Source organism: Myzus persicae, unplaced genomic scaffold (genome assembly GCF_001856785.1).
Source record: "Myzus persicae strain clone G006 unplaced genomic scaffold, MPER_G0061.0, whole genome shotgun sequence".
In the NCBI taxonomy this organism is placed as follows: domain Eukaryota; kingdom Metazoa; phylum Arthropoda; class Insecta; order Hemiptera; family Aphididae; genus Myzus; species Myzus persicae.
The window spans coordinates 110,699-131,520 of record NW_019104444.1 but is presented as its reverse complement, the minus strand read 5'-3'; the positions used below and the strand labels follow the sequence as shown (position 1 = coordinate 131,520).

Sequence of the window (20,822 nt, the reverse complement as noted above, 5' to 3'; positions counted from 1 at the left end):
TTTACACGAACGTCACAATATCCGAAATGTAACATATAATATTATCGAGTGCAACAGGGTTGCATATTTTGTATTGAACTTAATCGTAATATACAACCGTCATAAAGAAACGATCAATGGTATATTATAATTATAACAGCGATAATGCTATGTAGACGATCGTATATTATCGTAATTCGATAGAAGTTTTTATTATTTCGTTCGGGAAATAAAATCAAACTTTTGTATATAACTTTATTTGTTTAGCGCTGTATAACTATACTAACTAGTTTTACCTACTACTATACTTCACAACTGTCTGTGAAATTCATATACGTTCGTTTGTAGTGTCTCGCAGTTTGATCGAAAATCGACGAGAGATTTGCATATAATTTGAAATATATATTGTATATAAAGATATTTTCGTGTTTTCTCATAGCCCTAAACAATAATTAAGCTGCATCAAAAACCACGAAAATAAAAGTGTTAAAAGTTTCACTTAGTTTAAGTATCTATGCGCCACTGCAATCTGCATCATCAGCTAATTCATTGAAAATATTTTAAAAATAAAAGCTGAATAACAATTTTACTTTACTAGCGAATAACAAATAATTCTTGGAGCATAAACTGTAATCGTTAAAATATATATTTTATATTTTATTACACGTTTATACCTGTAACTTATGATAATTGCTGTATACACGCTAACTATATATGTAGTTTAACATGCCATGTAGCTGATATCAGCTCTGTAATCTGTAGCCTATAAAGTTTAAAGATGTTACAATATATTATGGGGCTTGTTATCTGTTAGAACACTAAATAGTTTAAGATGTCAAGTTAAACACCCAAGGATTACTGAGATATCAAATTTGTATTCGTAAGTTTTATCCCGATTTAGTTACTTTAATTATTTACTTATTAACTATTGTTGATATAATATATTGAACACATCTCGCCAGACGTTGAAATAGTCCCAACTGGTATTAATTACGTATTGATTTGTTATTCATGTAAGTTTATAATATCACTATCTATCATAGTTATAACTTATAAGCCATAAGGGGATATGTAGAACCACGGTCTACTAATGTGAAATCGATTTTATAAATCTTAAAAAATAAAAGCTATCTGAATATTTAAATTATTAACATTTGGTCAGTTCATAAAAAAATTACATTATAAATGTATAAAATGTTTAATGTTCAATCATGTGTACACATAATAGCACTAAACAGGTTACCAATAATTGTAATCGCTTAAAGATTTAAAAATATTCACATTAATCAAGTATGTATCTCAAATATTCACTAAAATATTATAATAAAACTATACAGAAAGTATTTTGAAGTTCCACCGGGTACATGTTTAAATAATTTTATTTAAATAAGCTGTACATTGCTACATAATGCAATGATGTTGTATGTTTACATCATGTCGTGTAATAGGCATACACTGATAAATTTCATAGTCTGGTCTTATAAATTAAAAATATATTAAAAATAATTAATTAACGTGTGGTCACACTGTAAGTTGACAATGGATGTACCTAGTGTGTACTATTTGTTTTTATTATTTTGTAGTAAACATAATGAATACACATTTAAAATCGTATAAAAAATTATTTACGATGTAAATTACAGTAATGTTTGTAACTGGTAGAATGCAGGAAATTGCAAAATTATTGTACTTCTTTAATATCGTTGAAATATATCACATATTGTAGAACGAAGACCTAGATTGATTTGTACAACGTTATATTAAAACCATGACCTTTTAAAATTGTTGAGAATAAAACGTATTTGAATTTTGAATATAATGTATGAGCAGATAATACTGACCTAATTTAAGTTTACCTATAATGGCTACTAATAATATTGACACAAAATGATTTAATATTATATAACCATTGGGATTTAAAACAAATTGATTCGAAATACTTATTGTTGGAACACTCACTCACTCGCACAGTATATGTTTACGACATACATTAATATTATATTGTGTTTGTAGTTCAAATACAAACATTTTTAATTTTAATTTGTCTGATTTTATTCTACATACATATTATAGTTTTTTTTTTTAATCGATTTTGTTTTTGATAGTAATTAAAAATATGAATACATAATTCTTGCAAGCCGACATAACATGAAATGCGTGATGTTAACATTGGTTTTGCATGGTGTTCATAACTTTAATTTAAATATTAAAATTAATATTGGTAGGTCAAACAATAACATAAAAATAATACTTCATACATCGACACAAAGAGCCACGATTCGGAAATAATTCTGTTCAACACAATTATAATTTTGTACTTTAGCCTTCAATTTAATCAACTGAGTCCTTCACGGTAGTGGATATTCTTTATAGATAAGAGCATTTAGTGTAAAATACTTAACTATGACAAATTTAATATTTTAAAAAAATATTAAAGTTTAACAAGAAGAACATAATATTATACGGCATATGCAGAGATCCTTTGAGCGGAAGTCTGCAGTCAACATATTATGCGAAAAGCTAAAAACTATTAAAATCTAATATATCAATTAAAAACTGCTAATTAGTAATTAGGTATTCAAAATTAATTATAAAATTAATGCAACAACGATAGTTTACTGTGAGTCAAGTACATTGAGTACCTAGGTACCTGTATGAGTACAGAGTAAGTATATATTATATAATAATGTGTGTTGGGCACGATCGGGAGGAGGTGAACAATTTCGGCGCTAACACGTCAAGGTTTCCTAATATATTATATTGTAATAAATTATTTCCAAAAACGAAAATAAATCAAAACTAATATACATGGTGCGCCTATATCATCATATTGTGTTTAGACAAAACTGCATTATATTGTAGGTAGGTACAGTTTAAGGACCTTTTAATGATACAACGGAAAAAAAAACGACCTCACATGTCGATTGAAATTTCGAAAAGAGAAATAAAACACCATGTCTAACTATAGCTGCAACAAATATTGTATATAAATTATTCACCTGCAGCATCCGTAGTCTAAAAATAATCGGCCGGTTTTACATATTATTATTATTATTATTACGAAAACGAATACGCGTGTCCTGCCATACCATAACGCATATAGTGTAAAATAAATCTTACTACTTTCATCGGCGAATAGTTACATAAAAAAAAACAGCTATTTTTAATGCTGCATAATTATAATGCGCAGAGATGCAGCAGTGTTGTATTTTTTTTTTCTTCTCTTGGGCCCGTTTTTTAATGTCTTATTGCAACCGGAGTTTGTTGTTTGTACATTATAATAGTGCAGACTTTTACAAAACGGAGATAATAATATTACATTATAAACCGCATGGTAAGTTAGGCGTATTAAAACATTGGTGTTATTTAAGAGACTTGCCAGACTGGACTTGCACGTTCTAAGCTTGTCATATACCCACACGGCTATTTACCTACATATATAGATACGTATAATATATTACATATTATGTTATATTATATTATGCTATCAATCAATCACATGTTTACTCATTCTAATCCTATGCCGATGCAGAGAAGGTCAAGTCGTGACAGTACTTATATTATATTATATTATTATATACCCAGTCGGTTCGCTTAGGTCAGATACGAATTTTAAGTCTTTTTTTCAATACAATTAAGTTATTGAACAACCGTACGGATAAACTATACCTTATTAACCTATAATATTAATTTATCGAAAAAATAATATATTATTATATTTTAATTTATGAAAGGATTAAACCTGCGAGAGCTACCTCAACCATGACTGTCGAAAAAAAAAATTAAAATTCGTATTCTCACATTTTTCAGTTGTTTACTCGTGTATACTGTGCATATATATGACTTCATTTTTGTCCTTTAAATAAATATATTTTTAAACAGAAATATTACGCATACTTCGGCTACATAGTTGTATGTGTTATTGACTAAATTATTTTCTTAATTGTTCAACATAACTATTTCCGTCTGTACACCCGGACCCACGATGTACCTACCTATGTGCATCTCAGTAAAACAAATATGCATAATATATTAATTTTTAAGTACTCAAGCACTAAAGTTTCTTTACAATGGTTATGGAATATATAAAAGTAGAACAAGTATAACAACTGAGATGACTACAGAAATTAAAATTAAAATTATAAAAGCAATGATACTTACATCTGTCATTAAATTTAAATAAGAAATACATCAAAATCGATAGTTGTTGTTTTTTGTTTTTATTCACATTCGTATGAAATTTTCAAGTAGGATATTTTTCTAGATTTTACTTAAACACACATTGTTTTTTTTACAAAACGTTACACCCGTAGACTGGATTAACCGTAATATTTAATTATTTACAGCATAATAATATAATATTATTCCAACGGCCGGACCCTTGAGTTGCACAGAGCCTCTTTAATTGCATTATTTAGCGTACCTACGTGCTCTCGCATGTAGTCACTTTATAGTTTAATTGAATCAATTGTACGAATTCAAGGTCACTGTCTTGGGCATTTTTTTAAGTCATATTGAAAAATATTCATGTTCAATATGATATTCGACATTGTTCGCACTTGACGACGAGTTTTACATTTCTGTGTTTTAAAACATAATTTTGATCACAACTAAAAATGATAAGACGCCGTGTATTCACGAAATCATGACACAACATCCGACTTGGATCATGTCAAGACCGGGTTAGGTAACTAATTGCATGTTATTTCGTCCGTCATAAATCATAATCGTCGTACGCTAAGCCGTCTATAGGACAGTGTACCATATTCAAATAGGACGGTTATTAAAAGTTTTTAAGGTCGCATAATCCTTCCTTCAATTTTATTGCTATTTCGGTGTAAAATGGCGATTGTCCCCTTCCGCTTGTCATGTTATTACATTATGCGATGTTCTCCTAAGATGTATTATAGTCGCATTTACATGTTCACCGTTGTGCAGAGGTTCATTAATATAATATTATCGATCTTACCATTTTATGTACGACATTTTAATATTCTGCCGTGCTCGGTGTATGGCACAAGTAGGTAGGTACCTGTAAATTGTGCCAATGGTTATCTGCAAATTATACGTCTTCATTGTTTATACCCTTGACAAAGGCGTTCAGAGTACCTACATTGCAGTCGCAGGTCTCAATAACAATTCACGTCCAATTATCTATTCCACGTTCGAACTAACACCACCTACGCCTTATTATCCTGTCAAACTCGTCGACAAATGTAATTATTATACGATTCGTATAGTTAATCTAATTTCGATCCACATGTCCGTCGCCCCCGCACATACACTATATTTTATTCATTATAGCTGCTCGTAAACGGAATAATGTAAAAATGCGGTGTTTCAATGGTACAAGTCGGTTTGCGACGTTATACGACGTTACTTAGTTACTTGTTAGTTGTTATAATTAGTAAATAAAATCCGTATCGATGTCTGAGGCGATAATCGTTCCATGCTTAGCACTGAAATATGCCTGGTATAATAATATTATTATGTTGTCGCGTTATCTGCAGCGCTCGGAAACTCTGCAGTAATAATGCGTATTTTCTGTACAATAGGTATATTATTACCGCGAGACTGCAACTTTTACATTGTTTCATTATACGCTCACGAGATAAAATAGTTTATTACTGACAAATAAATAAATAAATCCCATGGTAAATACCGGTTAAACCGAGCGTGTGCAGAATGCGATCGAGTTATGGTTATTGTCAAATTAAAAACATTTTCGGCTCCGCTGGAATTTCTTAAGCATATACACACACATACTATAATATACTATTATACTTTTACAACAGTTATGAGCTATGTTTTTTTTTAAAGATATTGCAGGATAAAAAATAACCAATAAGTAAACTATCAAGCTCGTTTTTTTATCGGTTGTACATAATACGAAAAAATAATTTCAAGGTATTCGCGTATTTTAATACAAACGCAAAACCAATGACGCACTCATTGTTATTTTAACATTTAGTTTAAGTAAATATTTTCGATAAATATTACTTTAAATGTTTTCTACGGCAAAATAAAATTTCAGCTAGTGTGAATAAATTAAAACCTAATGGTAAACATCTTTGAGTTTGAAACTGTAAGGCTACTCTATAACGTTGAGTACAAGGGTGATATTTAACAGGTATATTATGCTTATTAATTGTCTGTTTGATTTTGGCGGATTGTAATTTATGAAAAATGTTTTAATATTTTATGTTTGGTTGTGATGTATATAATATTTAAATATTTCACGTTCTTCATTCATTATTTATAATGCTTTGTACTTTATTTACACTTCATAAAAATAATTTATCGTGTACAATACTTCTACAGTTCTATTATTATGTTTGATATATGATATATCATATAAATAAATAGTTTTGGGTACGTAGTTTTTTATTGCTTGGAGTAAATTATTTATTACTTAACTTAAAAATTAATTATGCAAACACCGACAGCAAATAGGGAAGTATTTATCTATGCTTAAAAATGATACGTATGATCAAAGCATTATATAATATATGATTGTACGTTTGGTCTTGAAAATAATGTCATAAACATATAACCACTTATTATATTTTTACACTGCACTTTGGTTTGGACCCCTAATACAATATAAAATAGATTTTTCACAATTACCAGCTACGTGTAAATAAATATTTTGTTTCATGTAAAACGCTCAAACAATGAATTCAATTTTGTTTTTGATTTATACATTTTTAACCAAAAAATATATTATTAACGCTTTACAAATTTAAATTTCATTTGACACAAATTCAATTGTTTATTCACATCATGTCCAATTACTTTAGTACAGCGTGTTTATGTAATGCTTACAATTAATATTTAATGTTAAAATCTTGAGAGCATATTGTTTAATATATTTCATCGTTAATAATATGTATGCACCCAAAATAAATTACGACATATAAACAAATACATGAAGGTATTGTTCACGAATGTGGTTATAACAAAAACATGTTATTATATTTATTTCCAGATCTCGATCATAAGTTTAATTTTAATCAAAATGACATAGTGTTTATTTAGAGTGGTCAGTGGTCTCACACCCATGACCCGCGAGACGGAATATACAACCCGTCTGTTAGTTCTTTTCGAGGTCCGATTGAATCACAGCTAGAGATCGATTTTTGGTCTCTGGCACACGATTCACGACGAACAACATGCCCATAAAGCAGAACCCGGAGTACACGAAAAATGTACCACTCGGGCCGATAAATTTGTCCATAGGTTCGGCGAGACACGTTACCAGCCAGACCAATATCCAATTGGTGGCTATCGACATGCCCGTGCCCATCGACTTGAGCTGCAAATACGTCAACATAAATAGTTATTATTGGCTTGTTTCCCAAGCTTTTTGAGGCCTTGTCCTTTTTCAAAATATTTCGATTTCATCGTTACAGTTAGTTATGATATTATAGTTAATGTGTGCAATTATAATGGCAAACGTGCACGGTGAAATGTATGCAAGTCATCACTGTTAGTTTATAATATGACGCAAAAAATATTATACGACTAACTTCTGACGAGAATATCTCCCCGATGATTATGTACGGTATGGGACCGCAACCGATCGAGAACATGGATATGTACAACACTATAGCCACTAGTGGTAACCAGTCCAGCGTCTCAGCCACGTGGGGGTTATATTTTTTTGAAAAAAAATAGTACGAGAGCGCCAGTAAACAGACGCCCATCGAAGTCATCGAGTACACCATTAACGAACGTCTGCCGAACTTGTCCGTGATCATCATAGACACGAATGTCATTACCACCTATAACAACAGTATACGTACGTTACCAGGAATATTGTCACATTAATATAAAAATCTATTTCGTCAATTTTATCGTGAGTGTCAGTGATGGTCGACTGATGACTTCTCACATTCAACATATTATTTCATGTAAATATTATATTTATTACAATAATTCACTAAAGTGTATATACAAATTAATATATGTATGTAATTTTTTCCTTACCAAATATACTTCTTATTGTGCGCTGTAATTATAGTGTGTGTGTATATCAGATAAAGAAAAACAAATCTTAATTTTAAAGAATGCCTAAAAAAGTTAAACAATTCTTATATTAGAAATGTAACCGTATATGTTTAGTATGGCCTAAGTGTATTGAACAACATTCGTGTATAGTTATTTTTAATTCATTCCATTGTGTATAGAAATTACAGTGGCGAAGTCGAAGGGCTGAAGTCCTTCCAAGAAATTTCAGAAAAATGTAAATATGCTTTTAATGGTCTGTGAACATATTAACTATTAAGTAATATATGTAACTACTAACTATGTGTTCAAATTTTATTCTGTATGTAAGTTGCTGCAAAATTTCAATAATATGTTATGTACCAACGGCATTAGCAAACCTATATAACATATAAGAGATTCTGGATGAACTTCCCAAACATAAAAAAAAAATATATTAGAAATATATTATGTTATTATTTATGTAATTTTAGCTAACTTGCTTAAACAGAATGCTTTAAATGGGCTACCGATGTTTCCATTGAGTTATAATATAAATTTTTATACAAAAGACATAATCATAATTTAGTTTAAAAAAATCAAAATATATGGACTTATTACTCTGATATAAATAAGTAATAAATATAAATTTCAAAATTGCACTTTTGTTGTTTACCATTCATCTGTTGGTTTATAATAATAGATGAATAAATGATTTAGAATATTGGATGATCAATAGGAATTGTGTGGGGAATGTGGGGAAGGGGGTGTAGCATATGAGGGCAGGACGATTGCAAAATCTCATCCAACCCTAGAATATATTTCTAATAGCGTCACTGTCATATACAATACGCATAGATACAACAACCTAAAACAAATAAATTGTAAGAAATGTGTATAAAGTAAAAGGTTTTATCGATTTTATGATTCTTTGAAAATATTCTTGTAAGTACCTATTATTCATGGTTTCCGGTCGTTTTATTCAACGGCTTACAACAACTAAACTTTAAAACGCATTTTTCGAAGTTACAAATGGGTTATGTATAAAATATAGATTCCGTAAGAGTTTGAAATTTTTCTGGACTGACTGGATTTAAAGTTACACCAAAATACCATAAGCCATTGTTGCGAGAATAAAATTGATATCAATTTAAAAATATATATTTATAAATAAATAGTCTCATTTTTAAATGTTGTAATTTCTTGAAAAAAAATTGACCTAGCTGTTTTCTACTATATCGTAAAGACAAATACAATAAAAATAAAGATAAACCTGAAAGATTAAAAAAAAAAAACTTTTACGTTTTCGTGGTTGATGAAAACGTGTTTTTTTCGCATTCAATCGTCATCTTCTAATATTATTCCGTCCAACTAACAAGAATACAACAGGAAGCATAGATAGAAACAATATTTTCAAGTATCAGTCACGATATAAAATGTTCGAATTGTAACGGACGGCTAATGCTACATGTCCGATAATTGTAACGGGCTTACATACTATTTGATAACGATTTAATTTTAAAATATCAATTACAGTACACAAGAGGAATTTAAAACAGTTTGTATATTGTTATGTACGAACTACGAACTGCAGATAATTTTGTAACATTCAGTGAGAGGCGTCGTCAACATGTTTTTAATACAACGATTATGGCGTAGAGACCCATTAATGTAATTAAAAGGTGTTACCAATGGGTAATTTCCTCATCATGTTGTTCATGTACTATCTATTTATTTATCAAATTTACTTATTGTAATACTATTATTGAACTGATTTTAAACTGCTTTGTTCAAAATAAAAATAATAATATTACGATTAATAAATTGCCCAATAATTATTACACAGATATACAGAGTGGAAAACTGTTTTTTCTAATTTCTCTAACCAAGAAAATATTGTGGTGACCATAAATAAGTTTCAATTTGGGACTTCAACTATATAACCAATTAATTTTTGAAATACATTTTTGATTAATAATATTTTAGTGCAACGTATATGTTATTAGTCGATTTACGTCTCTCGACCAATTTACTTAACAATTATAATATACTCGAATATTAATTTCATAGCATTTTTTTTTTTTTAAATATATTATTCACATTTTCATGAACGTCAATTAGTTGTATGTGTTTGCAAGCAGTGCAGTATAACTAAAACAACAATATTTAAAAATTATGTAAGCTGAATAACTTTATGGTGTTACGTAGTTTGATTTGAACGTCAATAATATAGTTAGGAACTATTGTAATATTATGTATTAGATACGAATTATAATAAATTTACCGCGCACACACTTCAGTTTTTCTAATAAACAATTCGTATTATTAATTTTCGAGATCGAATGTCGAAGTTGACCATGGGTAACAAATAATATATTACCGTGAGGTTTCAGTAGTACCTACACGGAATAAGTAGGTACCTATATGAAATAATAATATGGCTGTGTGGCCGTAAGCCAATATTATACGTTTCATAATACGTTTCACGGTTCAAAACATCCATGTACTTAAATTGCCTACACAATACGCCGTCTGACCCACAGAACAAAAGCGGCATTATTATTTTTTCGGACGATTGTTATAGACAATAAGTGCATACAACTACAACAAACAATACATCTAACAACAAAACGTGTTATTTCTCGATTTCACTTGTTATTTTACGCAGTGTTTTGATGTTTGAAGTGGTGGTCTAAAAAATACAGTCGAAAAATTAATAGTCTTCTCTTTTTTTACAACACTTAAGCCGAAACAAAATATTATTTACAGTGATCATTAATACCACGTGCGTTCGATCGAAAATAGACAACGATGAAAACTCTAGTTGTAGAGGAAGTTGAGTGGACAGGACAGGCGAGGTTAGGTTAGGTTCCTAGGACACTCCTAACCTCCGAGGGTGCGGAGTCGTCAGCTATAGTCGTAATAGGTTCATGACGTCAATTATATCACACGTTAGAGTGCGAGTGGCACATGGAACGATATAGTACCATGAAATTATTATTATGTATCAGGTACCTGTATGGTGCCGACAACGGTCGTGGAAACTTCGGGGCTAATGTCGCTTCCCGCAATCTCGAACACGTGTTTCATGTAGAATATGATAGCGTTGATGCCGGTCATCTGTTGGAAAAACATGCAACCGATGCCGATGGTCAGCGCCCTCCGGTTCACGTCCTTCTCGAGCACTTCGCGCGCCGTGTAACTGTTCTTCTGCTCTTCTTCGACGAATTTCTGCACAATAATCGTCATAAGATTCGAAATCGTTTTGGCGAACTCCAAGGTTCGTTATTGGATTAAGCACATCACAATGTATATACGGTCGAGTAAACACGAGTGAAACGAAAATATGAAATCATTATTAATATTATTATATTTATATAATACATAAATATCTTGTGTAATGCAACGACCGAGCTTATAGGTACCTGTATCTCGTCGAGCTCGGACTTGCAGTCGTGACTGGGGTCTCGGAGCCGGGCCATCGCCTCTTCGGCGTCGACTTTTTTGTTCTCCTGGATCAGGAAATACGGCGATTCCGGTATGTATAGCACTCCGAGTATGTGGACTGCCATCCACACGCCGCAAGCCAAGTTGAGTTGGTTGTAACTCAAAAAATTTCCCAGCACGTACGAGTACAAGATGCCGGACACGACGAACAACTGGTATAAGCCGCCGAGAAACCCTAAAATATTGTTTAGTTATGTAGCCAACAACGAACGTGTACGATTTCCAAATAATCGACAAACGGTTAAATGTAGGTTTGGATAATAGGTAGTAAAAGTGAACGAAAAATTTTGAGATCTGGACATTACACATTGCCTATATGTATAATATATTTAAGATTCACGCATGTACGACTTTTTAAAGATTTTCATTTCATGTTCACATTTTTCTTGGGAAAATATCGTATTGTTTGTTTATCTTTGTAATGAAATATCATAATTTACGAAACCACGTGGAAACCAGAAGTAGCCTAGGAATTCCAAACAGTCTCTTCGAAGCTCTGTGCCATATCGAAGGCAACAGCAATTGAATTATTTCATTTCTCAAATACATAAATATGTATAACGCAATCTAGTGAATCATATGTATTTATTGTTACATAACTGATATTTAGATCGCTGTAAGATGATACAGCTTTGTTTTTGATGTTTAACAATAAAAAAAAAAAAAAAGTAATAACAAAACGGTCGGAATAAAAACCTCGGATCTCGGGTTCGGCTATCTCGCCGACGTACATGGGTATTATGGTGCACATTGCACCGCATCCAACGCCCTGCAATATCCGGCCCACGTACAACATCCGGGCGGCCTTCGGAAACGCGATCATCAGCCACCCGAAGACCACGTGCGCCTCGCTGACGATGAGTGACACGCGCCGGCCAAACACAGACGACACGGCACCAGCCGGGACGGCGCCGATCACGGCGCCCACGCCGAACAGCGAGCACGCGGTCGCCGCGGCCATGGACGACACTTCGAAGCTAACAGCGGTCCCGTTCTCCAACATCGTCAGCGTTGGCGAGGACCATCCGAGCACTGTGCCGATGACGAACGCACCCAGAGACGCTGCAAATATGGCCATGTGTTTATGAGCGGGTTGGTAGGTACATATGTGTTGTTTTGTAAAAATAATAAGAAAATAAAGTAGCTGCGATATGTTTTTTTTATACGTAATTGTATACGTAACAGTCAACGGTTGAGATTTAAATAATCTTACGATTGTATTTATAATTAATAATAAATATAGCAGTATAATATTAATGGATAGAATGTAAAGATAAATTAATACAATTAAATGGTTATTGCTTTGAAGAAAAAAAAATTAGTTTTGAGTTTGATTTTGGGTCACTTGTGGATCGCAGACCACAGTGCTGCAGGGTACTATGTAATCTCCATCTCTCACAACTTCATAAGGGGCCCGTGTGCGATATTTTTGTTTGGACCCTTCCTAAATTAATTTTACTGTAAGTATTACAATCTATAAGTGCCAACGTTTTTAAGTTTTGTGTATACCTACATATATATATCTATTTTTTTGGTTCATACGTTTTTTTCAAACTGTTTCAAATGGAACAATAAGAATAAGTGATGGTATAGAATAAGCAAAAATTAATAAAAATAAAAAGGCAGACTAAACAGATTTCAAGGCCTCCCAGTACTAAATACCTATAAATGTTGCAGTGTACTTCGTCACTCATCAACCGTCCTCGTTTTCTGCTATCAGCCTGTGGCTCTTCCGACAATTTGACAAACAACGACCCATAGACTCGATAAAAATAGAACTTATGAAAAAATTGATAGAACTTAAAAAGTTAGAAACGTTGACACTTGAATACTTGATAGTTGATACTACCTTCCATCCTATTTTAACATACTTATTAGTTTATTACTTAATCTAATATTAGTATATCTATACAACTACACTAATGTTTCAACTTAAAAAAAAAGTATTGTGAATAATTAAGTTTTGAGTAATTTGATAATATTTCTATTTTTGTTCAAATAATTTTCTGCTATAAAATATTATGAACTAAAACTAACGGGAATATCTGGATTATTTATGAAAGTTTGGGCGAGTTAATATACAAGTGTTGACGATCTGGTGAAATTGTAATTAGATTAAGCCACTGTTTTCAGAGATGCGCAGCAGTCTCTATTCATCATTGTATAGATTCGTGTTATCCCGCAAAATACGGGTTTAATTTATTATATTATAAAGTTGTGAAAAGTTAGACAATTTCACTTTTCCCCTTCATCCACTCAACCCTAAAATTATTATTGTTTGACATTCCAATTGGTATATTACTTAATATGTTTAGACATGCAACTAATAATGTAATATAATAACTCAAGTTTTAAATAAATTTATAGATACGTATTGTCTGTCGTTTGACTCTTTTTCGACTTTATGGATTATTGTTTTATGATTTTGGAACTTGAACGTAATAGTTGAAAACCGGTAGTTTTATAATTCATTTTATTTTAAGCATTATAGGGTTTATTTTAACGATTATGTAGTTTTTCTGAACACCAAACATATTCGACGTTAAATAGATTAAAAACGTAAAAAATAATGTTGATGTTCTAGTGTTTTAAAAACATGCTCAACTGTACATATGCTTATAGTACCTAATTTAAATTACCGTCAACGGCTTAGTTCGATTATTAAAACTAATATGAAACAAACTTCTGTGCCGAAGTCGCGTATTTGAAGGATAGTGGTGGTGAATCGTTTCCTCACTAGGAAGATATATCGGTTACCCGAAATTATTCAGAAAAAAAAAAGTTCTATCCACCTTAAAAACTACTATCTATGTTAAGATTGAACCATTCTCCCCCTCCACTCCCACTTTGGTCTAACTTCAGACTTACGACTGCGTGTCATTGTGCTCATTTATAGTCATTGATTTGCGATGATAATTTTTTTATCGAGTGCATACCTTTGTAGTATGCATAATTTATCTCACATGAATCGTATTATTTTATGTGCTATGCGCGTTGTGGAAGACCATGATGCATCGTGATATTTATTATTTAAAGAACTATTTCGATGCCACAAACACACTACGTAAATGCGTAATTGTGTGTATTATATTATTATTACCTACTAACATTTGAATAAAGTGATATTATGCCAGCAGATTTGGACGTCTGACAACAACAAATTTTATTTTATTTTATATTATACTTTATTATTTAATAATTTTCATTTCAATATATAGGTATGACTGCCGTGCCTTGAACGGGTCGCGATACCTACATTTATTCATAATAATAATTATATTATTGTTACAATCTCACGACATATATTAAACTCTATAAATCGGACAAGGAGAACAAATGACATTGCGCAGTCCGTGAGCACCAATCTATTCGAATAATAATTAATCGAAATGGAATATATTAAACTGGAACTCTTATTAATTGTTTGAGTATCCTACACATCGGATTCCAAACAAATCTATAAATTGACGAATAATCCATATATTAATGCTAAATTGGAGTGATTTCATCAGATAAATAATAATACTTTCCGGCTATCTGCGGTATACACGATGATATTATAATATTATTTTAGACATTAAATTATTATTATTATGTACATAAATTGTTGTTACGTACCTGATAACGCGAAAACAATCTGAGGTATTTTATCATTTATTACACTGAACATAATTCCGACAGATTATCGAGATTGCGTACGTACGATTTAAATACACACGGTATACATTCGAGCCGACTTCCCAAGACTAGTCGGTGATTAATTTTTATCTGAGTCTTGTGCTTCGGCTTCTTAAAATATTCAAAATAGGTAATTATTGTTTGCGTAATTTGGCTATTATTGTTTTAGTATGCCTAATATGTTTTCAAGGTGCAACCTTTATATAATTATATCCGTTTGACAGATGAATGTTTTACAGTTTGTTCTATTGACATACGTTTTAAAAACATAAACAACTGTCTGTAATACCCATATATATATAATATAAGTACTTATTACCACACGCTCGTCGTTCTCTTATGTCCACCGTATTATAATGACAGAGTGAACAGTATAAAATATAATTTATTATTACTAAACATCGTATACCTTTTATGAATGTAATATTTTCAAACGACCTTTTTATTATCGACCCGCAATGTGTACGTTTTATATTATTATAATCTCGTTTTAAATATAATGGCCCTCGCATATTGTCACGACGACAATGAAGCATTACCGAAAGTCCTACTGCCAATTGGCCACGACTTGAGGTATGATAGTAACATGTAAAGTAGCTGCGGACTTACGACGATTATTAAAGCACGTAAATTGTTTGGTGTTTAGTAAGTGAATCTTTCACAAAACAAATCTATATAGTTACTTGGCAAAAATAACCATGCAATGAAAGTGTTAAAACAATATAATAGCAATGTAATTTTCAATAGACATTTCTCGTCAATGATTATTAATAACTTAAACTGGTCTAAACCCATAATTGATACAGTAGCTAATGCGTTTCACCGTATGGGAATGAAAACTTGGAACTTGTCGGTGAAGCGTGTAAAATTAAAGCTAATTAAATTTTTGCTTTCAATGCAAAAGTGAAATATTCTATTATACTTCTAGTCATCTAGTTTTAATTATAGATAACATTAATGTAGCTAAAATGTTGGTAGTCTTGGATTTGAAATTTAAAGGTGCTATTGTAGTTCATTTTTTTGCAACACCACTTCATTAATAATAAAATTGTAATAACTATGTATTTAAATGAAATCGCTATTAATCTTAATATTAATATAAGACGAGGGATAGAATATTATTTCAAAATAATTAAATAATGCTGAATAAATAAGTAGTACCATTGTGTACATAGCTTTTCAAAAACATGTATGTTATTATTTTTTTACTGCCCGCCTGGACTTCCAATACAATTAACCGTTATTTCAGTCGACACAACTAAGCCGTTCAAACTAAGTCTATGGAATGAGTGAGTATTTTAGTCATAATTTAATTGATTAGATAAACGCAATAGATTATACTACATCGGTTATGATTACGTTTGTTATTTTAAGCGCCATTTTATGTTATGGTACAATGTCGAAATCGCAGTAATAATAAAGTAAGAATAGTGATATGACTTATGAGTTATATGACTACGACATACCTACATTCCAAATCGTACTCGCAGTATTTGACAATATTTCTCCTGCTCAAATGTATCACCTTCAAAACCTATGACTGTTAATTTTATCAAGTCATTAATCTGCTGTAGCTAATTTCGCCATAAATTCACCATAAACTCGCCGATGACCAACGTATGAAATAAACGATATCAAATATTATATACGACCAAAGTATCCAATACAGAATAATATTATAATATTATGTACAGGGTGTGCCTCGTGCGTGGTGATTTTAATTTACGGTAGAGCGAAAAATGTAAAATTCTATAAAATAAATACCCGATGACGAATGTTTCGAAGACCTGTTTTCATCAAATGTAAATTTTAAATTTTCACACCGTTCCAGTCGTGCAAAAATCAACTTCCTTTTAAACGTATAAACCACTATTTTAAAACTGGATCCTGGTGGCGAAGTGTGTAATATTTTTAAAATGTCTGTGGTCAAATCATTTACCAATTACTATATAAATCAAGAGGCAGTAGAAACCTCACGACAGGTTAAAAGGTTGGTTAATTGAAATCACTGTACTGACTGTATACACATTTTGAAACATAAATCAGAAATCCTACATATTCACTATATACATGTACATCTATATTTTACTTATTTATATGCTGCTTAAAAAAGTAATATAATTGAAACTTTTTGTAACCTTAATTCAATAATGAAAGAATAACTGTCACGTAACCCTAGTTGGGTCGAGATGATTTAGACAGAAATAATACGACACCCTAAATATCGGTCGATTGTTTATTCTGCCGATTTATGGGTGCCTAGTCGATTTTGTGGTTAGATTTTTAACACATAAATTCAACCGATACTTTTTTTATTCCTGCAATAAAAATGTAAATTCCACTGATGCGTTTCTTTGACCCGAAAAATATGTAAACTCTACCAATGGTAAATAGGTACTTATATTTTTAATTTATTTTAACCAGCTATTCGATCATTATTGATGATTATATATTCATTTTAAAATTGTATAAAAAAAACACAACTATCAGAATATAATATTATGCGTGGAATAAATTAAAAGGTCCATACATGAATAATATGCACCTCAGCACCTGCCTATGCACTTCTATTATCAGTTTTATTTCGGGTAAAAAAAACCAGTGGAATTATTCACAATATGAAAAAAGGTTAAAAAAAGTTCATAAAATGTAGAATTTACGTACACCCCCAAGTGTCATATCGAAAAATGATCAGTTAGGTAAATCACTATTAATTGTACATTTTATACGGTACACAGAAAGAAGGATGGTGACAAAGGTAAAATAAAAGGAACAATATTTTCTAAATTCTGGCATGTCTACGAAATTATGTGACTAACTTTCAGCGGAGCAAATTGCAGTTCGACGATTACGGTGTATAATAATATTACTATATACTATGTATAGATATATACCTACACAACCGTCACACGTCCATCGCTCACATATATTATTACTATTGTTGTTGTACATGTACCATGGTTCATTGACGAGACCCAATCGGCAGGCATTTTATTTTTTCACGTTGCGAAACAGCCGACTGAACACGATAATTAAAAATGATATTATATAGAATATATTGGGGCCAACGTGTCCCCGAGTTGATGTGTCGATACGCGTTCCCAATCATTAATGCACTACGATTATTTACGATCGTCACACTCATCAGGGACGATATGATAATGCTTTGATCCGCCGTATTGACATATTATGTATCGTAATGATAGGCAATAAAAAAACAAAATAAAATTCGTCCATATTGTTGTGCAGAAACAATTCACGAATAATAAACTCGCACACACGTTTTAAAATAATCACACATTTTTTGTTTTGTTTTACATTATACAATATACGGTTTAAACTTTTAGAGACTAGATACGACCTTTAGTCGGGTAATGGTAACCATGGTATACATAGTGTACCGTAACCATGGTATAAATGGTATATGAAACGCATAATAGGTAGTCGTGTTCTTCGCGCAGTATAATAATGATTACACTTGAGTCTTGAGACTTTTAAGACCAAGTCTCACGTTTTATTACACTACGGCCACCGAGAGAAAACGATTTTTTTTTAGCGTCTTTGAGATAATACAAGTATACACAGCATAATACAATTATTATTTGTAAAACAATCTTGAAGCACTTTACGTTTGAGCAAACAATTAGTATAATCATTAATATTATGTATCTCTCGGTATAGTCGTATTAATAGTGCACCACAATATTATTATTATTTACAACCTACCATAAATGTTTATTTTTAACCTCGACATTGTCTACCGAATACATTGTCATCTTGTGATATCATTTACATATATTTCGATTATAGAATCTAAGCTATAGGTACTTTAAAAGTTTATTACATCGTATAACATTCATTATTATTATACTTTATCTCTATGCTTGTTGTATTTGGCGTCTAAGACTATTTTTATTGGAAACTTCTTTACCTGCATACAACAACGAATCTTTAAGAATTACAATCACAATTATAAAATAATATGTATAATTCATTATTGTCAATGACTCAATGGAATATTTTTATAATAGATCTACGGTATTATCTTTTAAATACGATCTTATTACGTAAAATTAAATGTTAAATTATTATACAATTAAAATAAATGCGCTTAAAATTACAGATGATAAAAACATAATTGTTACGTAATAATTACATACCCATCGTTATTTGTTTATATACATGGAATGAAAATTTAATGTTTGATATTCGTAGTCCATATGTATATTATTGTACTTTAAAAGATTGTTGCCATATAGTTTGGAAGAGGCAATTTATAAGTTCATAATTCTTAGGTGCAAATAGGCCTCAAATTCGGAAGAGGGGATAGGTTACTTTGAAAAGATCTTTCTTATACATGGTATGTATTTTTGCGCCATGTATTTGAACAATGTTTTAGGCAAGCGTGAGCATAAATGAATTGAAAAAATAAACGTAAAGTACATTTTAACTTTTTAAAATTTAATTTTCATTAACTTAATTTTTAACTTAACAGATTTTTATTGATATAAATCTATTAAATAACGAGTTACTTTTAATAAAATCCAATTTCGTTTATTTATAAATAATTAAATAATAAAATTATTATTGATGATATATATTGCATACACATTTACTTTTTATTATTTTAAATCATATAACTAGCTGCTTATATTATTAAAAAATAAAAAAAAAACTTAACTTAAGTTTATACTTTAATTATAAGTTTTCAAATAACTTTTAACTTAATTGAGTTTAAAAAAAAATTAGGGTAACCTTTAGGCTTTAGAAATGTTTTCTATCAACTTAACTTAGTTAAAAATTATCATTAACTTGCCCAGGCTTGGTTTTGGGTGCCAAACATTTTATGAGGAAGCATAACTCCCTCCCCCCCCCCTGAAATCTTAATATTTGTACAAATGGTAATATTATACATTCTCTATTACCTATATGCATTAGATAAACTATATTTTAATATTTTATTTTTGAAATCGCAGTGCAAATAAAAGGAAATATTAAAGTATTTTAAATATAACACTGGGCGACGAAGAATATTTCATGTGATTTGTAATAATTTCAAAGCTTATTGTGTTATTGGCGTTTCGCCTTTACTTGCAGTCCTGAAGTCCGGCACAAAACAGTTGGTTGGCGTTTTCCCACGTGTCGGTCAGCTCGAAACGTCATACGAATAACGACGCAATACCCAATGTATGAAAATCACTGGTCAAAGGACATGGTATCCGGTCGCACCCAGTTACTTAATTCGTTGTTATTTTCATTGCTACAATAAGTGTACGTGACAATTCACCGGTTTTCATGGATCGCCGTTGTTCACGAGAACGAGGATTGTTAATAATTTTCTTCCAATATCAAGACACCGGCTACGTCTTTGCAGGATTTTTAAGTATTATAAATATTATAATATTCGATGGTCACTGCTATTTATCAAGGTCAAATTGTATACATTTTAATATTCAATTATTATTACATGATATTTTGTTTGTATATAAATGTTAGTATATTACAAGCGTATATGTATATATAATATATATATATATATTGTTTTCCTGTTATTATATAACGAATCAATCTAACACGTGGCATTACTACAAAAATGTAGGTAAGTACATAATATAATAATATTGTTGAATTGATATTGTACTTTTTAGGTAAGAATTACAACAATTATTATA

General features: G+C 30.9%; 1 protein-coding gene across 1 annotated transcript; it reads right to left on the bottom strand.

The window, feature by feature from the left end:
• Positions 1-6,726: 6,726 nt before the first annotated feature.
• On the bottom strand, positions 6,727-15,218 carry LOC111042211 (facilitated trehalose transporter Tret1-like). The gene is made up of 6 exons (XM_022326755.1): positions 15,091-15,218; positions 12,169-12,534; positions 11,391-11,647; positions 10,981-11,196; positions 7,509-7,763; positions 6,727-7,294 (listed from the first exon to the last, which is right to left on the bottom strand). Exons 1-6 carry the CDS (start codon positions 15,140-15,142, stop codon positions 7,073-7,075), a joined length of 1,368 nt encoding a protein of 455 aa, XP_022182447.1. The 5' UTR covers positions 15,143-15,218; the 3' UTR covers positions 6,727-7,072.
• Positions 15,219-20,822: the final 5,604 nt, after the last annotated feature.

Bases quoted from the DNA above. Each gene is read 5' to 3' on its own strand.
- LOC111042211 (XM_022326755.1), bottom strand. From the start codon at position 15,142: ATGTTCAGTGTAATAAATGATAAAATACCTCAGATTGTTTTCGCGTTA. The intron at 11,648-12,168 runs GTTTTTATTCCG...ACAATATTTTAG, and splicing joins AGCCGAACCCGAGATCCGAG to GGTTTCTCGGCGGCTTATAC. The intron at 7,295-7,508 runs GTTAGTCGTATA...ACGTATTTGCAG, and splicing joins GGGAGATATTCTCGTCAGAA to CTCAAGTCGATGGGCACGGG.